The sequence below is a fragment of the Vitis riparia genome, chromosome 10 (assembly GCF_004353265.1).
Source record: "Vitis riparia cultivar Riparia Gloire de Montpellier isolate 1030 chromosome 10, EGFV_Vit.rip_1.0, whole genome shotgun sequence".
In the NCBI taxonomy this organism is placed as follows: domain Eukaryota; kingdom Viridiplantae; phylum Streptophyta; class Magnoliopsida; order Vitales; family Vitaceae; genus Vitis; species Vitis riparia.
In genome coordinates, this window is record NC_048440.1 from 17,761,228 (window position 1) to 17,783,395 (window position 22,168).

At 36.0% G+C, this 22,168-nt stretch overlaps 3 protein-coding genes across 5 annotated transcripts; all 3 read right to left on the reverse strand.

The window, feature by feature from the left end:
• Positions 1-950: 950 nt before the first annotated feature.
• LOC117923629 (monothiol glutaredoxin-S17) lies at positions 951-7,875 on the reverse strand. The gene is made up of 3 exons (XM_034842018.1): positions 7,502-7,875; positions 6,161-6,235; positions 951-2,638 (listed from the first exon to the last, which is right to left on the reverse strand). The coding sequence occupies exons 1-3, from the start codon at positions 7,670-7,672 to the stop codon at positions 1,406-1,408; spliced, it is 1,479 nt and encodes a 492-aa protein (XP_034697909.1). The 5' UTR covers positions 7,673-7,875; the 3' UTR covers positions 951-1,405.
• Positions 7,876-8,311: 436 nt separating this feature from the next.
• Positions 8,312-17,829, reverse strand: LOC117923935 (putative nuclear RNA export factor SDE5). 3 transcript variants are annotated; one of them, XM_034842438.1, is made up of 12 exons: positions 17,653-17,829; positions 15,835-16,426; positions 15,115-15,140; positions 13,935-14,012; positions 12,485-12,558; positions 11,721-11,959; positions 10,491-10,576; positions 10,286-10,342; positions 9,616-9,683; positions 9,398-9,504; positions 9,248-9,321; positions 8,312-8,676 (listed from the first exon to the last, which is right to left on the reverse strand). In XM_034842438.1, exons 2-12 carry the CDS (start codon positions 16,415-16,417, stop codon positions 8,560-8,562), a joined length of 1,509 nt encoding a protein of 502 aa, XP_034698329.1. In that variant the 5' UTR covers positions 16,418-16,426; positions 17,653-17,829; the 3' UTR covers positions 8,312-8,559. The 3 variants fall into 3 exon arrangements, with proteins under 3 accessions (XP_034698329.1, XP_034698330.1, XP_034698331.1); XM_034842439.1 differs by having other exon boundaries at positions 15,835-16,457; XM_034842440.1 differs by having other exon boundaries at positions 10,491-10,573; positions 17,653-17,827.
• Positions 17,830-19,843: 2,014 nt separating this feature from the next.
• On the reverse strand, positions 19,844-22,144 carry LOC117924217 (stem-specific protein TSJT1-like). The gene is made up of 4 exons (XM_034842804.1): positions 21,417-22,144; positions 20,827-21,067; positions 20,394-20,514; positions 19,844-20,243 (listed from the first exon to the last, which is right to left on the reverse strand). The coding sequence occupies exons 1-4, from the start codon at positions 21,614-21,616 to the stop codon at positions 20,044-20,046; spliced, it is 762 nt and encodes a 253-aa protein (XP_034698695.1). The 5' UTR covers positions 21,617-22,144; the 3' UTR covers positions 19,844-20,043.
• Between the last annotated feature and the right edge of the window lie 24 nt (positions 22,145-22,168).

Consider the following 22,168-nt stretch of genomic DNA (forward strand, 5'->3'; position numbering starts at 1 on the left):
GTACTACTGTTTCTTAGTGCCTACAAAACTAATCCCACAGTGTTTTAAATCTGAGAATTTTTTCCCTTCTATTTTCTAACAGTGGATGAATTTGCTACACTCCATCATCTTGATTAAACACCATCTAGGAATTCCAATTTTTCATTTTATAGGCAAAGAAAGATACGTAAATATAAATAGCAAAAATAACGTGCACCAAATTACACAGGACATTATATATCAGGCAGGCAAAAGCAAGACCTTAAAAGAGAAGCCATAAAAACTATTTCCTCTCTTAATGAGAACCCAATCAATTTACAAAATTAACCAAAGGCATTGAGTCATCTCTTATACACATGCTAACCCAAGTTGAAATGTTATAAAGGTTTCAACTTTTGATCAATTTGCTCCTCATTGTCAAGCACATTTCGATTTCATTCCTGCCAAATAGACCAAAACATGTAGAGAGGAACTACCCTCCACACCCTTATCCTTTTCCATCCCACAAAGAAGTTATGCCAGCTTAACAAAGTACCTTTAATCATTTGCAAAGAACCCAAACCATGATGAAGAAAGAGAACAACGACTGTCATAGAATCTTGGAAAAATAGAGGAGAATGTGATTACCTAAGTTTACAAAGGAAGCATGGATCCACTGACGAGTGACGACCATTATCTAGAAATGTCATCTTCTTTGCAAACTAAAGATACATGAAAATGAAGGTCAATCAGCTCTACCTCAACTAGCTACATGAATATTGGGTTTGCATAACCAAGAATTGGCTAATATTGGGTTTTAACCTAGTAACTTCTTGTGGTTTGAATTGATTGCCATGTAGAGAAAATCTGGAAAAAGGCAACCCCGTTTCAAAATGATGCCCTAATATGTGATGATGCTAACATTCTCCAAACAAGGTACAATACCATCCTCCCCCGTATTATCTGATGGGACCTCAAGCACCATTCTATTGTGAGTGTGTGTTTTGTCTTTTCATAGCAATATTTAAAGGTCTAGACAATGTTATAGTTCACACTTGAAACATTATCACAGCAAGTCGCCCACTAAAATAAAAATGAAAAACAAAACAATAATGTAATAACAAGGTAAATGTAAGAAGAAAAAAAAAAAAAAGAAGCAACCGTGAAAGTGAAGAACCATGTGATGTCAAAATACAGCTCATATGCCCCCCCTTTGAATCTCATGGAGCACCAGGTCGGGTCCCATTTATGAACCGGGCAGCAACCATCCACCTTCATGATGATATGACCTAAAAGTATCATAAGAGATTCAAGGTTTGCAGACATTTAACATTTACCAGAAACTCACAAGAGAGTTGCCAATGTTCATAATAAAAGTTAAAACACGCCCACTGCTTAATGCTGGAGTTGAGATCTGTTCAGCATTATTTGACAAAATCACACCATTCTACTCAGATAGGGTAGATTTGAGCTCTCCATTGTTTCGCAACTCCATTATGATATCACAACCTCCTATCAACTCACCCTTGTAATAAAGCTGTGGAAATGTTGGCCAGTTTGAGAAGACCTTTAAACCCTGTCTTACCTCCTCATCAGTTAGAATATCGAAGGAGCCAAAACTCACATTTTCTGCCCTCAAAGCATCCACAACCTTAGAGCTGAAACCACACTTGGGAGCATCAGGGGTACCCTTCATAAAGAGCATCGTCGGTGAAGAATTTATTAAATTCCTTACACGGTCCTCAAGAGTCTCTTTCTGAGTAATCCCTTTCTCAGCTAAAACCCTCGCAAGCTCCCCACTTTTCTGCATCTCTAATACAATGTCTGATCCACCAATAAGTTCACCCTTTATGTAAAGCTGAGGGTAACTGGACCAGTTTGAGTGAACTTTGAGCCCTTGCCGAACTTCATCATCAGAAAGAATGTCAAAGCTCCCGAAATCCACCTTCTCTTGTTGAAGAATTTCAACCACCTTTCGGCTGAAACCACACCTAGGTTCATCTGGTTTTCCCTTCATAAACAGGATAACTGGGCTTGAATTGATCAAACTTTCAAGCCTGGAGGTTAAGGTCACACTCAAGCCAGTGGACTCAGAGATGCCACCCTTGCCACTTCCAGGTTCAGTTTCTTTTGCCTCGTTCAAGTCAGAAGTTTCAATCCCATGATCTCTGAAAACCTCTTTCAATTCACCACTCTCATGCATTGCTATTGCTATATCACACCCGCCAAGAAGCTCTCCCTTGCAGTAGAGCTGAGGAAATGTTGGCCAGTTGGAGAACTTCTTCAACCCCTCGCGTACCTCAGTGTCCAGCAGAATATCAAAGCTCCCAAATTTGACCTTCTCTTCCCTCAAAATTTCAACAACTTTTCGGCTAAATCCACACTTGGGCTCTTCTGGGCTTCCTTTCATGAAAAGCATGACTGGTTGTGTCTCGATTACCTTCTGGAGACGTATTTTTAGTGTATCACTCAGACCTGATGGCAATTGACTTTCCACTTGGGAAGCACCATTTTCTTTGGCAAACTCTTTGACTGTTTCAAGGACAGTGGGCCCAGCAGCCATCCCAAGGCTGGCAGGGGCTGCAGCTTCCCCAGGGTTAATTGACCCAGCAACTTTAGCAACTTTGTTGGCCAAACTAGATGGATCTGCACCCTCCATTGTATCAACAGTCTTACCATCCTGCAAAAAGAAAAAAAGAAAAATAAAGAACAAAAGGAAACTTCAATACTAGGATTTACAGTGACAGTAAGAGTTGTGTGTGTGTGTGTGTGTGAGAGAGAGAGAGAGAGAGAGAAAGAGAAAAGAGAGAGTGAGAGACCTTTTAGAAAGAGGGGGAAGAGGGGGGTGTTAAAGAAATTGCACTTGCAGTCATACCCAAAAGCCAATAAAAAAACTGAGAAACATATAAACTGCAAAAAGTAGTTGTCTGCAGCATAACAATAGAAGTCCCACATAATGTTTAAAAATGAGCACACATATATTGTAAGCTATATTCATGCTCTTTCTGTAAATAATTTCAAACATTGCTAAATTGTTAGAACCTGCACATGATGGTACTAGTACAATCCTTATGCCTTTTAACAATAAACCACAGAAGTTGGTACTGTTTCAGCAACAGTCTTGCTAAAAATCAGGTACTTCTTCCTATGGACAGTTTTTTGTGGTCCTCAACCAATACCAGTGCTACCTTGATGGAAAACCCACACCAAGGCACATACTCTACTCAAGAGCGATAGGAATTTGATTGATTCAGCTCTGCTGAAAAGCGCTCTGTGGTGATGAGGAGGTGATATGGTGGCACCCATGCCAACTGGTGGCTGCTGTGGCAGCAGCAGTGCAACTGCATTCATGGTGATGGGGTTGGCAACAAGTGGCACTTGGGATGGGAGAATTTTTTGTGGTGGCAATAATGATAAAGGTGGTAGTATCTTTACTAAGTACACATGACTCATTTCACATTGGTTCACTTAATTGAATTGTCAAGAATGAGTGTCACTGGTCATTCTTGTAATTGTCATGTATCAACACAAGCGCTTAGAAGGTTTTTAACTCCACAAACGAAAGACAGTTCTTTTTCTCCTCCTAAAAAATGCATCACCAACCTAAGGCTTCCTCATAATGCAAAAGAGTGGAAGCCCAAAGAATTTTATCAGTATTAGGTAGGAAAACTATGAAAAATAGAAGCATCTAATAATCACTATGGTTTCCCTAATGATTAGCACTAAGATTTTAATTATCAGTAATGATATTAAATACCATACACTGAACTTGACATGTTTAAAGACTTTTTCAAAATAAAAGAAAAAACCACATCGAAGTATTCTTGTTCCACTACTTCTCAACAGCTTGACAAGCAACACAAAAATCTTCAATGCATCTAACTAAATACCAATGGAAGTGATAGCATCTTTTCCAAGTATACTTGACCTATGTATGATTTTTATATAGATTGAATTGCACTAAATTTCTTTTACAAGTCTTTGTTGTAATTGTCACAGGTAACAAAATACTTCTCCAAGAATGCATTGAAAGTCAAAAACCCCAATAACCAAATGCATTTTTTTTAATAAAAAATGAAATATCAACTACTGACTCTTTCATAATGGCAGGAGAGTTCTGCTGTTATGGGATCACCAAGCTTTGGTCTTAGCTAGCATGCTGAGGTTGCTTTTTGAAAAAGTGGAACAGAAAAATGTTTGGTAATGTTGCCATTTAGAATGCTTGTGCCTAAGAGCAAATCAGGTATTGATATTTGAAAGAAGAGAGGGCAAGCTGCTGGTGGATGACTGGGTGGCTGCAAATTCCTCTATTCAAGATCATAAGCTCTTCGAAGAAATTGATGAAATTTCATCAAGATAGACGATCCAGGTAGAGAGGGGGGGGACATTTCATCTGCAGGTTGAGAATGGACTGGAATCAATTATTGAAGGGGTCAGAATTGAGGAGATGGATTTCTGGATATTCCCAATGGCTTCCTTCAAACAAAGAGGACCATCACCCTGGTGTAGGAATGGTGCTTTCCAAACAGCTGGTGGAGGAGGATAGAGTGGGTCTAGAGGATCCTTTCAATGAAGAAGAGCTGCCAGCAGCATTACTTGATTTAGACAGGGATAAAGCTTGGGACCAGATAGGTTCACCATGGTTTTATTTCTAAGTTTTGGATCTACAGTTCAAGGTTGTGTATTCTGGTTTTTAAAAGATTTCCATAGGTCTGGAACATTTGAGAGGAGCTTAAATGCTACCTTCTTGGCATTGGTGCCTAAGAAGGGAGGTGTGGAGGACATCAAAGATTGCAGGCACATTAGGTGGATGGTTTGTAAAACTCTAGGTCAAAAATTCTAGTGAACGGGCTAAGAAGGTTATTGAAAAGGTGATTTGAGTCATAGCATGCTTCTGTGGAATAGATAGATTCTCAAAGCAGCCCTCATTGCCAATGAAGTCATCAGTTTTAAAATCAAAAGCTTCACGGGATGGTGGGCAAGCTAGACACAGAAAAAGCTTATGATCATGTGAATTGAGACTTTTTCTTTTCTATGATGAGATATATGGGGTTCCGAAAAAAATGGATGGGCTGGATTAATTTTACACCTGCATGGTTCCATTCTCAGTTTTAATCAATGAGGACCCTACCAGTTTTTTTAAAAGCTTGAGGAAGCTGAAGTAGGACCCACTTTTGCATTATATATTCCCCCAGCTGATGGAGATGCTGAGCTGCTTTTTATTGAGGGTGATGAAAGGGAGGTTTGTCAGTACCTTTAAAGTGAAAGGCAGAGGAGTCAACAGGATAGGATCTTTCATATTTGTTTTCATGATAATTCTCAGCTGTCCTATGAGTCTAATACTGAGTAGCAACTTTATCCGAGATAGGTTCCTCTTTGTTTCAAAATAGTTCCAAGGCTTAAATTGATTGCTCTAGCAGGAAGAGTGGAGCATATGGAGAGTTTGGCACTAGGCTTTAGGTGCAAAGTGGGAACCATACATACTATGGACTTAGGTTTGAATTTATGGGCATTCTACAAGTCCACCTCATTGCAGGATCTTAATGAGATAGAGTTAAGGAAGAGAGTAGCCTCTTGGAATAGATAGTATCTGTTCAAACATGGTAGACTTACACTCATAAAAAAGGCTTCTCCCTAGTCTCCTGTTTTATTTTAAGTCCCATTTTAAGAACCCAAAAAGTCAGAAACAGGTCGGATAAGACTCTTAAGAAATCTTATCTAGGGAAGAGAAACTGAGAAAAGGAAGATTCCCTGGTCAAATGGAAAATTGTTTGTGTTAAGAAAGCCAAGGGCTGGTTTAGGCATTAGAAGGGTATCAATTCTTAACAAATCTTTACTCGAGAGGTCCACTGCTTCAGGGTTCAAAGGAGAGAGAAACAGTTCATGGAAAAGTGTCATTGAAAGAGAGTATGAGGAGTTGGAGGAGGATTCGTATGTGAGGGAAGCAAGGAAGCCTTACAAGGTGGACTTTCTGACTGCTATTGGAAAGGGTGTAGGAAGATTTTCAAATCTAGAGTGAGTATTTCTTTAGATCATGGTCCCAGGACTTAGTCTTAGACTAATGGTTATCATGGGGAGACTCCTCACATGCTTTGTTTCCCCCATTGTTTTAGATCTTTCTGTTAGCCATTGAACAGTACATTGATAACCATATAGTTAAACTGAAAAAAGATCTAGTAATGAGGATATTTTACTAACTTGCCTTAAAGAAGACAAAATATGGCACAGCAGAAACTGAATAAGCCTCAGAAATCACAGGTTGCTCTTCAGCTTCAACCTACAATATTATGAACAAAGAAACATGAGTTCTCTCAAGCATCACCAAAAATGAAAATATCAGAAGAGACCCCATAACATCACAATGTGGGCATCACTTAGACTCAGAGCTCATAATCAATGATAATAGCAAATTATAATCAAGCACAAGCTTTAGATGAAACTAACATAAAACACAAAAAGGTACAAATAAAGATTAGAAAAAGAGCTGGACGATGGATAACCCATTTTGTTATGATCAAACACCAATTTTTCAGATTCAAACACGAAAAAGGGGGAAAAAGAACTAACTTTGATACCACAATCAACGAACTTTCCTGCCAGATGAAGCTTTGATATGATACATTAAAGATGAATAATAATTTACAACTCATTGCATCATTCCCTCCCTCCACAACAACCCACCCCCATTCTTCTTGCAGGGACCCTCATGTTAAAGTCACATGTTTCAAGAATTTAAATCCATGTTTTTCAAATTATAAATGCATTCATCCAATTTCTCATTTCCCATCCTGAGAATCATGTAGTAGTACCCTACTTCACTTCCCATTTGGCAGGGACATTTTCACTTTCAACTTCATCATAATACCAATAATTTTAAAAATTAAAGAATAGAATGTTCCAAGCAGAATCAGGCTATAATAAAACAACTCGCCCCATATGCAGCACCACACTCGAGAATCTTGTAAAGCCTGATCTTCTTGTAGCTCATTGATCGTGAAATAGCTAGAACGCAGCACCAGAACATTGAGAAATCCCAAATGCAAAATTTAGAACACACACCATTAAACAAGGAAGATTTTAGTAGAGGACCCAAGGGAAAGGCAGAATGTACTTGCAATGTCACACCTGACTAATAATATACGATCTCACATGAACTTGTCATTGTGTAATATTGAAAGCAAATACAGCTAAAGGAATAGTAAATTAAATTCAAATCACCAACAAAACAAAAATGAAAATGAAAAATCATTCCCCCAATTCCCCCTTTTGGGATAAGCCCATTCTTAACAACTTAATTAACCAGATGGATTTCATGTATTAAAAACAAAAAATGAATCACGTATCCTTGTTATCGAAGCCTTAAATCTGCCAAAAAAACAAAAATCTCTAGACCAAGTTTCAAGTAAACCCTAGTAAATTTTCAGCGAATTCTAATATGACTCCAATGTTCCCCCAAAGTTGAACAAAATAAACCTAGAAATTTTTTGAATAAGAAATATAGTGAAAACATAGATAAAGAGAGAGAGTGAAAGAGAGAACAAACCCTGAAGAAAACGGCGTGAGGGAAGTCGGTGGAGAGATGGGAGAAGACTTGATCCATATGCTTGGAAGCTTCACACCAGGAGGCCCAGAAGTGGAGGATAACGGGAGCACCTTGGCGAACCACGTTATCCAGCTCTTCCTTTGATTCTACATCTTTTACGGACCCACCCATGGTTTCTCTTTCTCTGTATGAATGCTTACTTTCAGAACCCGAAATACAGATTAGAAAGAAAACAGGGGTTCTGTGGGAATGAGAGAGAGAGAGAGAAAGAGATAGAGAAGAATTTGTGAAGGAAAAGGGGCTGTAGGCGGTCCCTGAGGAATTAGAATCACAGGGAGTCGACGTCTTTAAGTCGTCACGCTCCACATCCGCTTTCTGAATGTCGGGTCCGGAAATGTCTGGACTCACCACCTTTTTCAATTTCTGAAAATAATAAATAAATAAATTTAAAATTAATTGATTAAAAGGGCAGTGATTTTTTTTATAAAAAGAAAAAATGAAATTATTTTTTTCAAAAATATATTGTTTTTTTTAAATTGAAAAAAATGAAGGTTTAAATTTGTAAATTTATGAACATATATCCTCTTTGTTTTTTTAAAATAAAAATAATAAAAAAATCAAATAAAAATTTTAAAAATAAAAAATAACAACAACATTATCCTTAAAAAAAAATTGTGACTTATTATTTTTAATTTTAATTTCCAATTAAAGTTAAAAGCAAAAAGTCATCTATTTTCTCACGGTGGGATCATTTGGCATGTCACCTAGTCTAAAGCTTGTGTAAGCTAAGGAGAAGCCCAAACAACTACATGAAGAGAAATATCAATGTCCATTCAAACGAAAGTTTTTGATTCGGAAATTCTCTTTATCATCCCTGATTTCAAGAATTACAATTACCAAGGTATGAAAATCCTGGATACGGAATACCAAAATGGAGAATGAGAATGATAAGGTGTGATATGACATTGCAAAGCTTCAAAGCTTATGGCATAGAGAACAAAATAATAAAAATCCCATGCCACCCACAACGAGTAGTTTATAGAGGAGGGCTGATTCTGTTACTTTCTGGCAAAACTCAGCCGTTGAGGATTGATTTCATCCACCCGGATCAATATTATTCCAGCATTGCTCCCTTCGGTCCACTTAATGGAATGCTTCTCCAATAGCTTCATAATCTGTGCAAATGCCAATATAAAACCGATAATTTAATTCTATGATCGGCTTACTTAACAAAGGCCTGTGAATGAGAAATGAAAGCTTATGAATGATTTGTGCATTAGCATATATATTTAACACAAAGGGTTTGAATTGAGGCCCGCCATTAACTAATAGCATTTGGCTCCTAGAAAAGATCTACCTTCTCATGCTAAAAATAGAAAGCTTAAAATTGTTCAGGATTAGCCTGCCCATAAGAAACAGGTTTTCTAGGAGTAGGAAAAATCTAGTAGCAGAGCTGATACAAGGGGAAAGTTGTGGAACAGGCCATTCTCAAACGTATACCAATCCATTAAGGCCCGACAGCAAACTTGGGTCAATATGATAAACTTGAAATCTCAATTCTATTTGATTCTACACCACCACCCCCAAGAAAGAAACAAGGGATGTGAAAGTAATTTTTGAAATGCTATTTCAAATTTTCATGTTAAGGAACTCTTTTGAAGTTAAATGAATGAATGTCAGGCCCATAAATTTCTAAATAGGAATAAACTGCTTTGCAACTGAATTTGATCAATCAACCAGCCTTACCAGTCGCTTACGAGCCCCTCCTTTTGAAATGTTTTCCTCGCCAGTCTCCATGATAACCTTGAGGAACTTAATAGCTGATGGACAAGATGACACAGATCAAATAAGTAAATGAATTCAAGAACAAATTAAAAGTATGAGAATAACACTTACATGGGATGCCAGAAAGTGAAGAGAGATGACTCTTTAGAATCAGTATTGCCTCCTTGGCATCATGAGCATGCAAGTCAAGCGACATTTCATCTTCTGTTTCCACATTTCTTTCAATAAACAAAACTCGTGTCAAGAAAAGGTCAAATTTACATCATTCCCTAACCCCCCTCAAAGAATACATTTAACTGTTACACCACATCAAAGAAAGAGACGCTGACCTAGTTTCAAAGATCTTTCGTGCAGATTCTTCATCTGCTTCACAAGCCTTATTGTGAAAAAAATGTCCCTGCCATAGATAACAATAATTACATTTGTTTAAGAAGGCCAATTCTAAGATTTGAAACCAAATTGTCTTAGCCATTATGCTGCTACTACTGATTTCATCTTTTGTTATGTGAAATCATATGTAAGAAAAATAAGTGAACCTTGTCTTTATTCTTACAAGCCTCACTAAATTGTCGAAAATGTACCATCTCCATTCTATACAATAAACTGTCAGACCATGTAGTAGCAGTATCAAGTTTCTTGGTGTCTATACACATATTGCATCAGTGCCTAATACCTCAAGAGTCTATTTCAAAATCTCAGCACAACATTGACAAACAACTTGACTCTTCTATCGTGTCAAATAGAACAGAAAATTGGAAATGGTACTGGGATTTTACTTCTCTACTCAGAATTTGTTAAACCTACAAGTCTAAATACAGAGAAGATTGAAAGTTAATCCATTCACAAGAGACCATGGTTGTTGCAATAGAGAAAATACATCAACCATTATTGGTTAACTTGAAAAATGCTCATTCAACCACTTTCACTCCTTAGAGACAGCAATGGGAAAAATGCAGAAACCAAACACCTAATAGAAGGGGGGAAATGCAGAAATTTTACCTTTTCTAGCAGTTTGTCTGCTTTAACATGATCTCCATTGGCAAATGCATTGACAGCCTGCCATGGAAATTGGAACCAATATCCTTACTCACTAGATTCTAAATTTGAAGCCAATAAAACTGTCTATAACGCATCTTTGAAAATGTATAAAATACTCTGAACAAGCAAAACAAGGCATGGAAATTTTTGATAAAAAGTGGCATACAGCTTTGTAATATTCTTTCATTGTAGTTCTGTACTCCTTCACTGCTTGACGAAGGTCCTGGTAGCTGTCATCTTCCTCCCCATCTGCTTTTGGTATCAAATTCCATGAAAAAAAGGACAAAGCAAATGAATAAATGCTAGAGAAACAAAAACATGTGATATCTAAAAGCAACTTGAGCCATCATCTATCCTAGTTCTTGTCTCAAATGTTATTTATAGGTTCAGATGAGAGAACTAGAATTTTTTTTTTTTTCCAGAAAAAATTTAAACTCCCAAAGATTCACCAGTCCTTTACAGACTGATGCAATAATCAGTAAATTACCCTCTGCAATGTGACAATGGATGAACAAGCAACTACCATATTATTTCCTTCCATGACACAAGAAGAAATGTTCATAGAACTTTTCTTTCCTAGATATATCATACCCATTGTTGTTAGATCATACCACCTCCAATGGGTTCAATTAAGTTGAACTTTGATGGGTGCACTCTACTAGGTAACACAAGCCAACTTGGAATTGGAGGTATGATTAGGGATCACCATGGCATGGTATTGAGAGTCCTCTCTAAACCAACAGGCGAGGGTTTGACTATTGAGGTAGAGATCTTAACTCTTGGGAGGGCTTACTGCAGGACATTTGCCTCAAAGCCAGGCCTTGGACCAGTTTAAGTTTGCCACATAATCCAGGGTGGCCCAAATGTCAGCGGGCCTAGGCCATGCACCTTCATATAATTTAAAAGATAACCCACCAAAAGTTCTAAAACAAAATTGGACAAATCACCAAATCTTGGCACATTCTCTCTATTATATTACCACCCTTACATTAAAAGCTTAAGCTAGTGGAGAATGGACCAATAACCAAGCCAATATTCACACCCTGTGTAGCCCCCTCCTGCTAGAGGATAGGCAGGCAAACAAGAGGCAAACATTGGGAAAAAATATACGCTTTCAAAAAGTTATGAACCAAAACCCAGAAAATGAAGCTCTAATACCTTGTTACATTTCCATGAGCCCTAAGGATTAAGAAGATGAGGAATAGGATTAATAATGTATATCAAGCTACAGTCTTTAAATGAAAGGTCAATTGCCAGTAGAAGCTATAATTTCAGCATCAGTTTCCTATTTCCTGAAATAGCAATTGCCGAGTTTTCCATGTCTTATTTAAGCTCCATATGGATATTAGGAATGAAGCTTTCCATAAAGATAAAAGATATGGAACAGAGTGCTTACCGTCCTCATACATTTGCTTAGAAAACAAGTCATCAATCTTGTACTCTTCAACATCCTTAAAAGGTTCTAGCACCAGGTTTCCTGCTACTCTAGATTTTCTCACTGGCCTGGGTTTAGCTGTTCTTGCAGGCAACTCCTCAGGCCTCTCAGAAGTGGTAAACAAAGCAGCCAAAACTTCCTTCTGCAGATTTCGTCTCTCTTTCTCCCCAGTTAATTCTGGTTCTTTTGTATTCGAAATCCTGTTTCAATTACCATGTGAATGTAGGAAAAAATTAAGGGACCCCCCTCAAACTTTCACTGATGTCTCAATTTTAGTCCCTAAATTTTTTGGTAAGAAATGTCAACCTTGAACTATACCCAAATGCTGAACCAATCAGCAATTTTGTTATTAATGGATGGAAACTCTCGTATTACACTCAACGTGATCACGTCATGAAGGTTTTGTATATTGCATGTGAATTGCACATGATGTGTGCAAGTTTCTATCCATTTTAAACAAAATTGCTTAGCAAAAGGGTTGATTTGATATTTGGGCAGTTAAGTGTTGATATTGCTAAAAAAAAAAAAGGGTTTAAGGACTAAATTGAGACACTGGTGACAGTTTAGAGGGGGGATTTTGTAATTCCCAAAAAATAACTATGACCTATGAAACATCACGAGAATGAATTGATTCCTAATCCCCATCATGAACAAAACTGGAGAAACTATTAAGTTGATGGAGTTAATAGCAATTGAAATAAAAAAGACAGATCAAAGAAATATACCTTCGGTCACCAGTCATATATTCTGACTTCCTTTGACCCATAAGAGATCTTGATTTTGGACGATAATCTGTAAACTACAAAAATTAACTCAAATGAAAAGAAAAATCAGTTATTATAATAATAAAACAGGCCTATTAAGGCCTATAGTTTCCAGTTGTATAGAGGAAGGGAGCAAACCAGGGAACAACTCAACATGAATTTACTATCTAACAAGAACCCACACCACATAATTGCATATACCTAACACTTCCATAACTTGATTAAAGAGTAGTAAATATTTTGCAGAAATGTGTATGGCAAGAGAAATAAGTTAAATACTCAGGAGAGTCATTGTTACCATAGCATTTATGTAAACACACTCCAAAAGTAATTTCACTAAATTTATTCCCTAATCTTGAGGGGTTCTTCTAAAATTTAGATAAAAAATAAAATCTTGGCTGAAATACCAAAGCATCTCTTACCAATTTGTCCAGATAAAAAATCCATGGATCAAGTAATTAGAGAGCAACACAGAAAGGATGAAAAGTTGATGTAAAATTGAGCTGAGATACATTTTTGCAGAATATTTCAGAACTTTCCCTTTAGAAATAAATTCATTCCCAAATAAAAACAAGCTACCTGTTATTGACTAAAGAAAAAAATAAAGCGGATGTAGAACATAATTTTCCTATAAAGGAATAAAGGCTTTCTGAAAAGCAAGTCACCGAGATCACGATAAATAAAATGAGGTGGGAAAACTCAAGACAGTGACGCCTAGATCTATATGTGTAGGAGAAGGAGGCAGGGCAGAGATGAGTTTCAGTTGTAATGTTCTGATGTTCTTACATGCAAACACAAACCAAAATCCTACCAGTCCTTAAAAAAAATAAAAGAACAAGATAATGATTTTCTGTTTCTTTCTTGGATATTTGGAGAAAGGATGAGTGCAACATAAATGTCTCTGTACATGCATGTGTGCTTCTGTATATCCTTCAAAAGAATATGCCACAGAAATAATTCAACCACTTTGCCGTTCTATGAAATAGAACACAAAATATTGATAAGACAAAGCCTCATAAGGATACAAACAGTTCATAATAAATCCAATGGAAAGTCTATGAAAAAGGAATTTCTGTTGCACACTAAAATTAAACAAGTATATGGTGACTACAATTGTTTTTCTTTTGTGCAATAATATAGAGAAGAAAAAACTACTTCAGATATAAATATTTGACTGAGATGAGCATATAAAAAATTATTGTTGTCATTTCCAGATGTCATCAATCAGTTAAAAAATGAATATTACCAATGCACACCAAAATTGAGGTGCATACCCTTTTCTTTAGCAATTAAAATTTTATTCAAATCAAAAGTGTACCCTTTGGCACATTCTAATATCTTTCTTATAGAAGATAGAGCATGAAGATCTTAGTGATTATCGTGTTCCTAAAATCTAGGCAGTCATTCTAACCTTTTGACTGGATTCATGAAGATTACTGTTCGTTTCATCCAAAGTTGCTGCTGACATATCAAGTAGTTTATCCATACCCTGAATCATAAAAAAGAAATGTTGTAATGCAATATTGTTTACCTTATGCCATATTGCAACATGTAATGCAGTTGAGAAAATGACAGTAAAAGTGCAGCATTAGAAAAAGCAGACCATAAATTTTTTTTTGAAGAATTAGTTTATTAAACACACCAACCCAAAAAGTTGAACCATGTTCGTCAAAGATGCTTAATTGTCATAAACAGAAGTAATCAAACAATGTCATGTCTTGATTGAAGCCAAATAATGATCACAATAGCAACAAGAAAAACTTGGTCACCAAAAATCCCCAGATTAAGGTGGAGAATGCCAATAATAACAGATCTCATATCCAGGTGAATAAGGATGCATATATAGTAGAAGATATAAAGATGCAAAGGTGAAAACATAAATTACCCCCTCCTCCATATCCTAACCCTGAAAAGAAAAAAAAATAGAGGGATTGAATATGCTCCTGCTTTTTCTAACTCTTTGTTTGGAATATATTGTCTTAAAAGTGTGATCCTAGACCATGATTTGAACTGCTCGGACTAAATCTTCTTCTTTTTTTTCCCCAACATTTTATTCTCATAGAGAGAACCTTTTCTCTTGGAGCAATCCTCTCCTTTCTTTTATTGTATGGTCACTTTCCATGAAAGAACTCTCATTTTTCTCTTTGGAAATCTCCTGTCATTTCTATGGGCACACCCGCCTCCTTCCCTATTTATTCAAGGATAGCGCTCATCATATTTTTTAAGACCAGTAATTTCTTAAATTGTGAGGCCTGGTCCTCCTGCAGAGGGGTTTTTTTGGAACCCCTCCCCTTTCTCTTTTATAGAGATGCATGCCCCTCTTTAATCATCATGGCCTGAGTTGCCATAGAAAAACCTTTCACAAACAGGGCTTTTTAATTATCAAACCCCTGAGCTAAAATTATAACCAGAAATCCCCATGCTATATAATACATGGCAAATATATATCAACTGATTGTAAGTAAGCTCTATAAAAGCAATATACACTTCATTCAAGAAAACTAAATTTGAGTTTTGTCTTTGACATAAATATAATACCCTAACATAAGAAAGGAATAATTATGAAACAAAAGCAAAGAAACCTAACATACCTTTGTAATGTCGTATCCACAATTATCTGCACATTCAATAAAATGCTTGATCAGTGATTGTAGAAAATTGTGTTAGTAAGCACCCAGAAGAAAAGGAGGCACATTCTCTGTGTACAGGAGGTATACAAAATGCACCAAAGATAGTAAAAACTAGCACCTTAGCCCTTTCATAGACTATATAAGAAATCAAACAAGGAGCTAAAATTACAATCCAAAACAAAATTTGCTCCACCCACGGACACATACTATGAGTGCAAAAAAATAATTACCATATTGGTTTTAATTTCTTTATTTGGGGTTTTGTTAGCATACACACACTGAATGCTAACAAAATCCCTCATCAAGAAATTAAAACCAATATAGTCATAATTTAGAACCAGAGTAATCATCTGAAGTATAAAAGAAACAAACAGGTATCATACTGTGATAGGTGGAAAAAATAATAGCACTATGTCCACGTGACTACACATATATTGATTCAGTAACAAAATAGAATTTTTTGCTTGAGTGTGAATAGTAATTTTACTTCTTCAAGAGGCTACCTCTGTGCTAAGATTTTTTTTGTTAACATTATAATAAAGAAGAAAAGATCTATAATCTAATTCAATCAACAGTTTAATTTGCATCCACCATAGTAAAATGGAAAAATATGCTTCGTCTTTATTCATAATCAGACAAATAACAATAGTTTAGATAGCGAAGGCATCAAGGAAAATTTACCAAGAACTTCTTGAATCAGGCCCCTGTCCAGCTGAAACCCATGTCCAAGCATTTTAAATATGAAATCCTCAATATCCTTGTGCATAAGATCGTCCTTCGCAGAATCAAACTTATCTTCATTATCTTGACATTCAAACATAGGAAAGTTTGTCATATCCAGTTTCAATGGTTTGGTTGCCACACAAGATTCATTTGCTGAAGCTGGGCATCTAGCATAACTTTTACCAATAACACCTGAAATAGTGCCCACTGAAACAGGACGTCTTTTTGGCTTTGAAGCCTTGGGGTTTCCATCTGCAGGACATGGATGTTCAGAAATATTACTATAGCACTCTGAAGATGGATCATCCTTCACCTCCTTATTACATGTAGCAGTAGCCTGATTGGATGCATGAATAGTAGAGGTGGAGGTGCTTCCATTCATGTCATATAGAATTTCACCAGCCAAATCTGCATTTCGGCCTGCCTCACAATAAGCATGAGCTATTTCTTGAAGGGAAAATGTGGAACCAAATGCATCAAGCAAAACCTCCAACGCCTTTCTCTCATCATATTCTGATATGCTTGAAGCAGAGACTTCCATTCTAGAATGCTTCAATGTTAAGGCATTTTCACATCAATCACTGAATAATACCATGATCATTACAATATGAAAGGAAACTAAAAAAGACATAGTTATGAAAGAAATAGCATAACTGCCCATATGCAAACCCAACCGGATGATACAACAAAGAAGATATGCCAACCTCTCTCCTCAAATTACCAATGCCTTTTTCTTTCTCAGGTGAGCAAGGGGGTGAATCTTAGAATCAAAGGAGATAGGTAAGCATATGGCATAACAAACAAATTAGACTATGTTTGGTTCTTGAAATGTACTAAAGAAAGGAAAAAAATGCAAAGAAAAAAGTTTTCCCATGTTTGATTTATCATGACAAATATAAAAGAAAATCAAATTTAATTCATCTTTATATGGAAACAGAAAAACAAGTGAAATGAGTTTGAAAGGAAATGCAAAAATAATGTATTGATTTTAAATCTATTTTTATTTTCTTTCTATTTTTCCTCTCTGATTTACTTTCTCTCAAATTTTCCAAGAAAGAAACACAGGGATTGTTTTCTCAGTAAAGAGCCAAAGTGGTGAGATGAAAAGAACCAAGAAAACAAAAGAAAAATGATGAAATAAAATCACCCCTACGACAGATAGCATGATCAATGGGTGAGGTATACCTCAAGGTCCGCAAATAACTTTAGCAAAAATAATCAATATAAAGAAAAAAAAAATTAGGGTTGTCAAAAAGAAAAAAACTCCAGGCGAAGAGTAGGACATTGCCACTGTCCCTATGAATACCCATTGATTCCAATACGTAAAACATCATTGCACCATGTTAAAGCCCATGAAAATGGAGCATTATCAAAACCCACGACCATGTTAATAATGGGTTTCATTTCCTCTTTTCATCGATTGTAATAAAAATAAAAAATAAGAAATAAAAATAAAAATCCACAAGCTCAACTCGGTGCCAAAACCTACAATCATTCATCAGAATGTGACAAACCCATGAATTTCCACATAAACCTCCCCGATCAATCAGATTACAGCACATGCGATCAGACCCACTCAAACCCAAAATGCATACCCGGGATTACAATTTAAATTTTAAAAAAAAAAAAAAAAGGAGGCGGCGAAACTTCCTAAAAACCGGTTGTGATAACACACAACAGAAATTTGGAGGTGGAGGAGTACAGAAATTTAATCCCAAATTCATAAAAGGAAATGCAAACAGATTGGAATCTGAGAAATCGAGAGGAAGAGCTTACTTGCACCAGAGGGTTTGGAGAGCAGACAAATGAAGTAGTCCCTCTCTACCTTATATATATAGATATGAATGGAACGTAGGGTACGTAAAAAGAAAGGGAACGGAATTCTTTTTTGCCAATTGTGGTACTGATTATTGTGAATTCCGCTCTCTAACCAGTCACCAGACTCACCACCTCGCGTCTTATTTCTTTCTTCGTACCTTCCCGCTGGCCCTTCTTTGCCGCGTGACCAGGGGTTGTCTCGTTATTGTAGGGGTATTTCAGGGTTAATTTGGTCAATCTTGGGCCACACGCTTAGCGTGTCTGTGGGCTTCGGTCCCTGCAGATCGAATCCGACGGCTTTAATTAAAAAGCGATTAGAAGGAATAAACATGATCACAATTTTTTTTATCAGGGATACGGGCTAGCTTTGTTATAAATATTAAGTGGGAACTAAATAAAATTCTATTTTTACCCGTTATTATATTTATAATTTCATTTCAAGTCCTCTTATAATGAAAAATATTAAAAATGTTTCTAACAATATTTTTACTTCATGTGTTTTTTTAGTAAAATCACATATCAAAAAGTGTTTTTTTTTTTGGGAAAAATTCACTTTTCAAAATGTTAAAAGTATTTTCCATATTTTGTTACATTAAAATTATTTTTTAAAATATTATCAAATGAATTCTAAAATTTATTTATTTTTAATATTCCTGATTTTTTAATATTTGTATTTAATTTTTTTATTATTTTAAATTAAATTAGTTTAAAATATTTAGGATTAGTGGAAGGGACATTAAAGTAATTTGATATGAAGAAAATTTGACTCGAAATCCATTTCTATCTTTTCGAGGGGAGTCTCGTAATCTCATTGCTCCATTTGGAGGTATGGGTTTCCACAAATATCAATGGGACCCACTCCTGCATTCTGGGGCCCACTTCTACTTTTGATTCCCAATATGCTAAAATACAAATAAAAAAAGAAAAAGGATCGAGGTTTGCGACGCGACAGCTACTTCGTGGCCACGTTTCTCTTGGACGGAAGAAGTCTGGGAACGTATGGAAGAAGTTTGGGATCGTTTGTAATTGTTTTTTAAAATAATTTTTTTTGTTATTCGAAACAAAAAAAAATACAGAAAATATTTGGGTGATTAAAAATTATTCTCTGTTTTTCATTTTTAAAAATAAACAATTGAGTGTTTAAAAAAACATGTTTTTTTAGTTATTTTTTTATTGTTTTTAAAATTAATTATATAAATATATAGAATAATTAAAAATAAAATATTAGATATAAAAATTATTTTTAAAAATAAGTTTAAAATATTTTAAGTTTTTAAAGTGATTTTTATTCTATAAAAATTAAAAAATAATTTTTAAAAACTATTTTTCAAATTATTTTTTAAAACACTTGTCAACCAAACTCTATGTTTACTTATATGAGTTTTTTCATGTTTTTGGTTGTTCTTTATGAGGATTAAATTATTAGAATTTATGAAAATATTTTTGATCAGATTTTACATAAATTTGAATGAAAGCTACTTCGTGGTCACGTTTCTCTTGACGGAAGAAGTTTGAAATCGTATGGAAGAAGTGTGGGATCATTTGTAATTGTTTTTTAAAATAATTTTTTTTGTTTTTGAAACAAAAAAAAAATACAGAAAATATTTGGGTGATTAAAAATTATTCTCTGTTTTTCATTTTTAAAAATAAACAATTGAGTGTTTAAAAAAAATGTTTTTTTTAGTTATTTTTTGTTGTTTTTAAAATTAATTATATAAATATATAGAATAATTAAAAATAAAATATTAGAATAAAAATTATTTTAAAAATAAATTTAAAATAACTTTTGTTCTATAAAAATTAAAAATTACTTTTTAAATTATTTTTTAAAACAATTGTCAACCAAACTCTATGTTTACAGTTATGAGCTTTTTCATGTTTTTGGCTGTACTCTATATGAGGATTAAATTATTAGAATTTATGAAAATATTTCTGGTCAGATTTTACATAAATTTGAATAAAAATTTTAATAAACAAATATCAATAAAAGTAAAATTATTTTATTAAAAAATAATATATGGACGACAAAATTTATAACTGGTAACTTTTGTAGCGCTGGAAGTGGTGGTTTCCTGCCACCTCCTGGTTGGGGTGGTTGGTGGTGGGAGTAGCCCTGCAGCCATGCTTTCGGTCGAGGTAATAAGGCAAGTTTCCCAAACATAAATACATACCATAAACATTGTGTTCACAACAAACTGTATTAAAGTTCTGCAATCCAGATTCATGTCACTTTGGGAAACCAACACATTCCTCAAGCTGCAAAGCATGAACCCATGAACACATTATTTAGTTTTCATTATATAAGATTAGACCAGAATCCATTCTCATTGAAGTCAAAACCTCAACACCTTATTCTTCATTAACAACGGCAGCATCAGCCCAGTTTGCTGCACTACCAGTGCGTGGAATGCTGGGTAGTCTCGTGAGCAAGTCCACCTGAAAAATAATGGCAGAAATGCTTCCATCATCATCTTCCCGTGCAATTGCTCTTACCTTGTGAAGGGGGTGATCAAAGCTCATTAGCCCACTTCCATTCATGAAGATGCAGCCTGGGAAACAAATGCGAGGACTGATTTTAACACTATTCACTGATCTTAAAAAGATTCAAACAGGGCACACTAATTTTATAGTAATGTTCCAAAATGATAGCAGCAAACAAACAGAGCACCAAAGGGAAAAAGAATTGAGCTTTATCTAACCTGGAGGAAAAGGAGCACAAGCTTTTCCACAAGCCTCTGTAATGATTTTGGGATTGTCGGAGCAGACCAGTGATCCGTCACCCGCCATGCCCCATTGAAGATTTATGCTTCCATCGCGATCCTAAGACCATTGGCAGAACAATTAGTAGGATACAATTGCAAATATATGATGGGGTTCAAGCAATTTCTCCTATTAAGTCCAACTTGAGAGAGCTAGCAGCAGAGCAACCATGGTGCCAGGTTTAGGATGGTTTGAAGGTCATGTTGGAGGTTGAAAGAGTTCTCACTAGAGATAATGTGCCAATGGCCACTATAGCCCATCTTAAAAACAAGCATGAATTTGAAAAATACCAACTAAATCATCAAACAGAAGTTAGTCTTCCTTGAAGCTACTTGAGAGAAGGCCTGGAAATTATTCCAGTCATGAACTCACCCTGGCTGTAAAAAGAGTACCACCTTTAGCATCAAAGAGAATAAATGCAAATTTTCCTTCAAGATCTCTAATGACTTGATCAGGAGGGTAAGGTGCACGATCTCTCAGGACTTTATAAGCTTCAACCACCACCATGGCTTCTGTTGCTTGCCTGGAAAGCCCATAGTGCCTTCTTAGGTCGCAGATGTTCTCTAACGTCCCAACGAAAATGCAGAAGACATCGTCCACGACCACAATGGACCTGTTACATATACCATATTAGACAATTTAGATCACTTTTTTCTTCTGGTTTTACAACCAAGTACATTTGAAACAGCAGTCTAGTCATGATCAGGTTCTGAATGATCATGAATGAAAAGACTTTATTCTATAAACATGAAAAAATTGGAAAAAGAAAAATCAGACTTATTATTGTGTTATTGCAGGATCAAACAGGGAGAGGCTGCCTATCAAGTAGAAGACATCCCTGCCTGTAATGGTAGGTCCGACAAATTTAGAAGTTTTCAGTACTCGGGTGATCTTTTCATGGAGAAACAGAGTAGACAAGAAATCATGATACGCAGGAAAAGGAAATAAAGAAAATTCATTACCTTGGATGTGTTGGACTTTCATCCTCATGTGACAAAGCCAGGAAGTTCCCATTTGAGAGGCTGTACATGTTCGCCTCTGGCCATGCCACCCGGAGCGTCTCTGCGATCTCTTGCCGGGTTTTTGAGTTCTGCAACCCCATGGAAGGAAGACTCAGCTCCTCCGGGGGCTTGCCAATCCCTTTCTCAAAAACAGCCAACATTTTCCGGCGAAACTTGAAGACTTCCCCGGCAAGGGATTAGACTAGAAGGGGTGCTTAAGGCTTACCACATGCATATCTCAAATGTTGTAACTGAAGAAAAATTGAAGTAGTACAGTCAGTGTTGCTTGGCAGTTATGCATGTGGCAGCTCCAACGTTTGTTTTGGGGAATACGTGTAAAAATGCAACCAAGGTGGGCATGGGAGGCAGGCATAAGGCCAAGGAATTTGGTTTTATACCATTGGTGTTTGTTACAGACTGACTGTCCCCTTGCGATTTTGTTTTTTTAAAAAAAAAATAGAGATGAGTACTGGACTTTTCTGAGATATCAGAGCGGCAAAGTGTGTCTTGTTGTGCCTCCTAAGAAGGGTCGCCTGGTCTTGAAAGATAGGTGTTGATAGAGCCTTTGATTTACCAAAATTTGAAGAGGGAATGGACCTCAGAGATAAGGTTATGAAGCCAATATCCTCTGTTGTTTGCAGAGCAAATTTGGACATTCATTCATACAAACAGGATTCTTCTTGGTATTCATGAGAATGGGATATCTGTGCAGC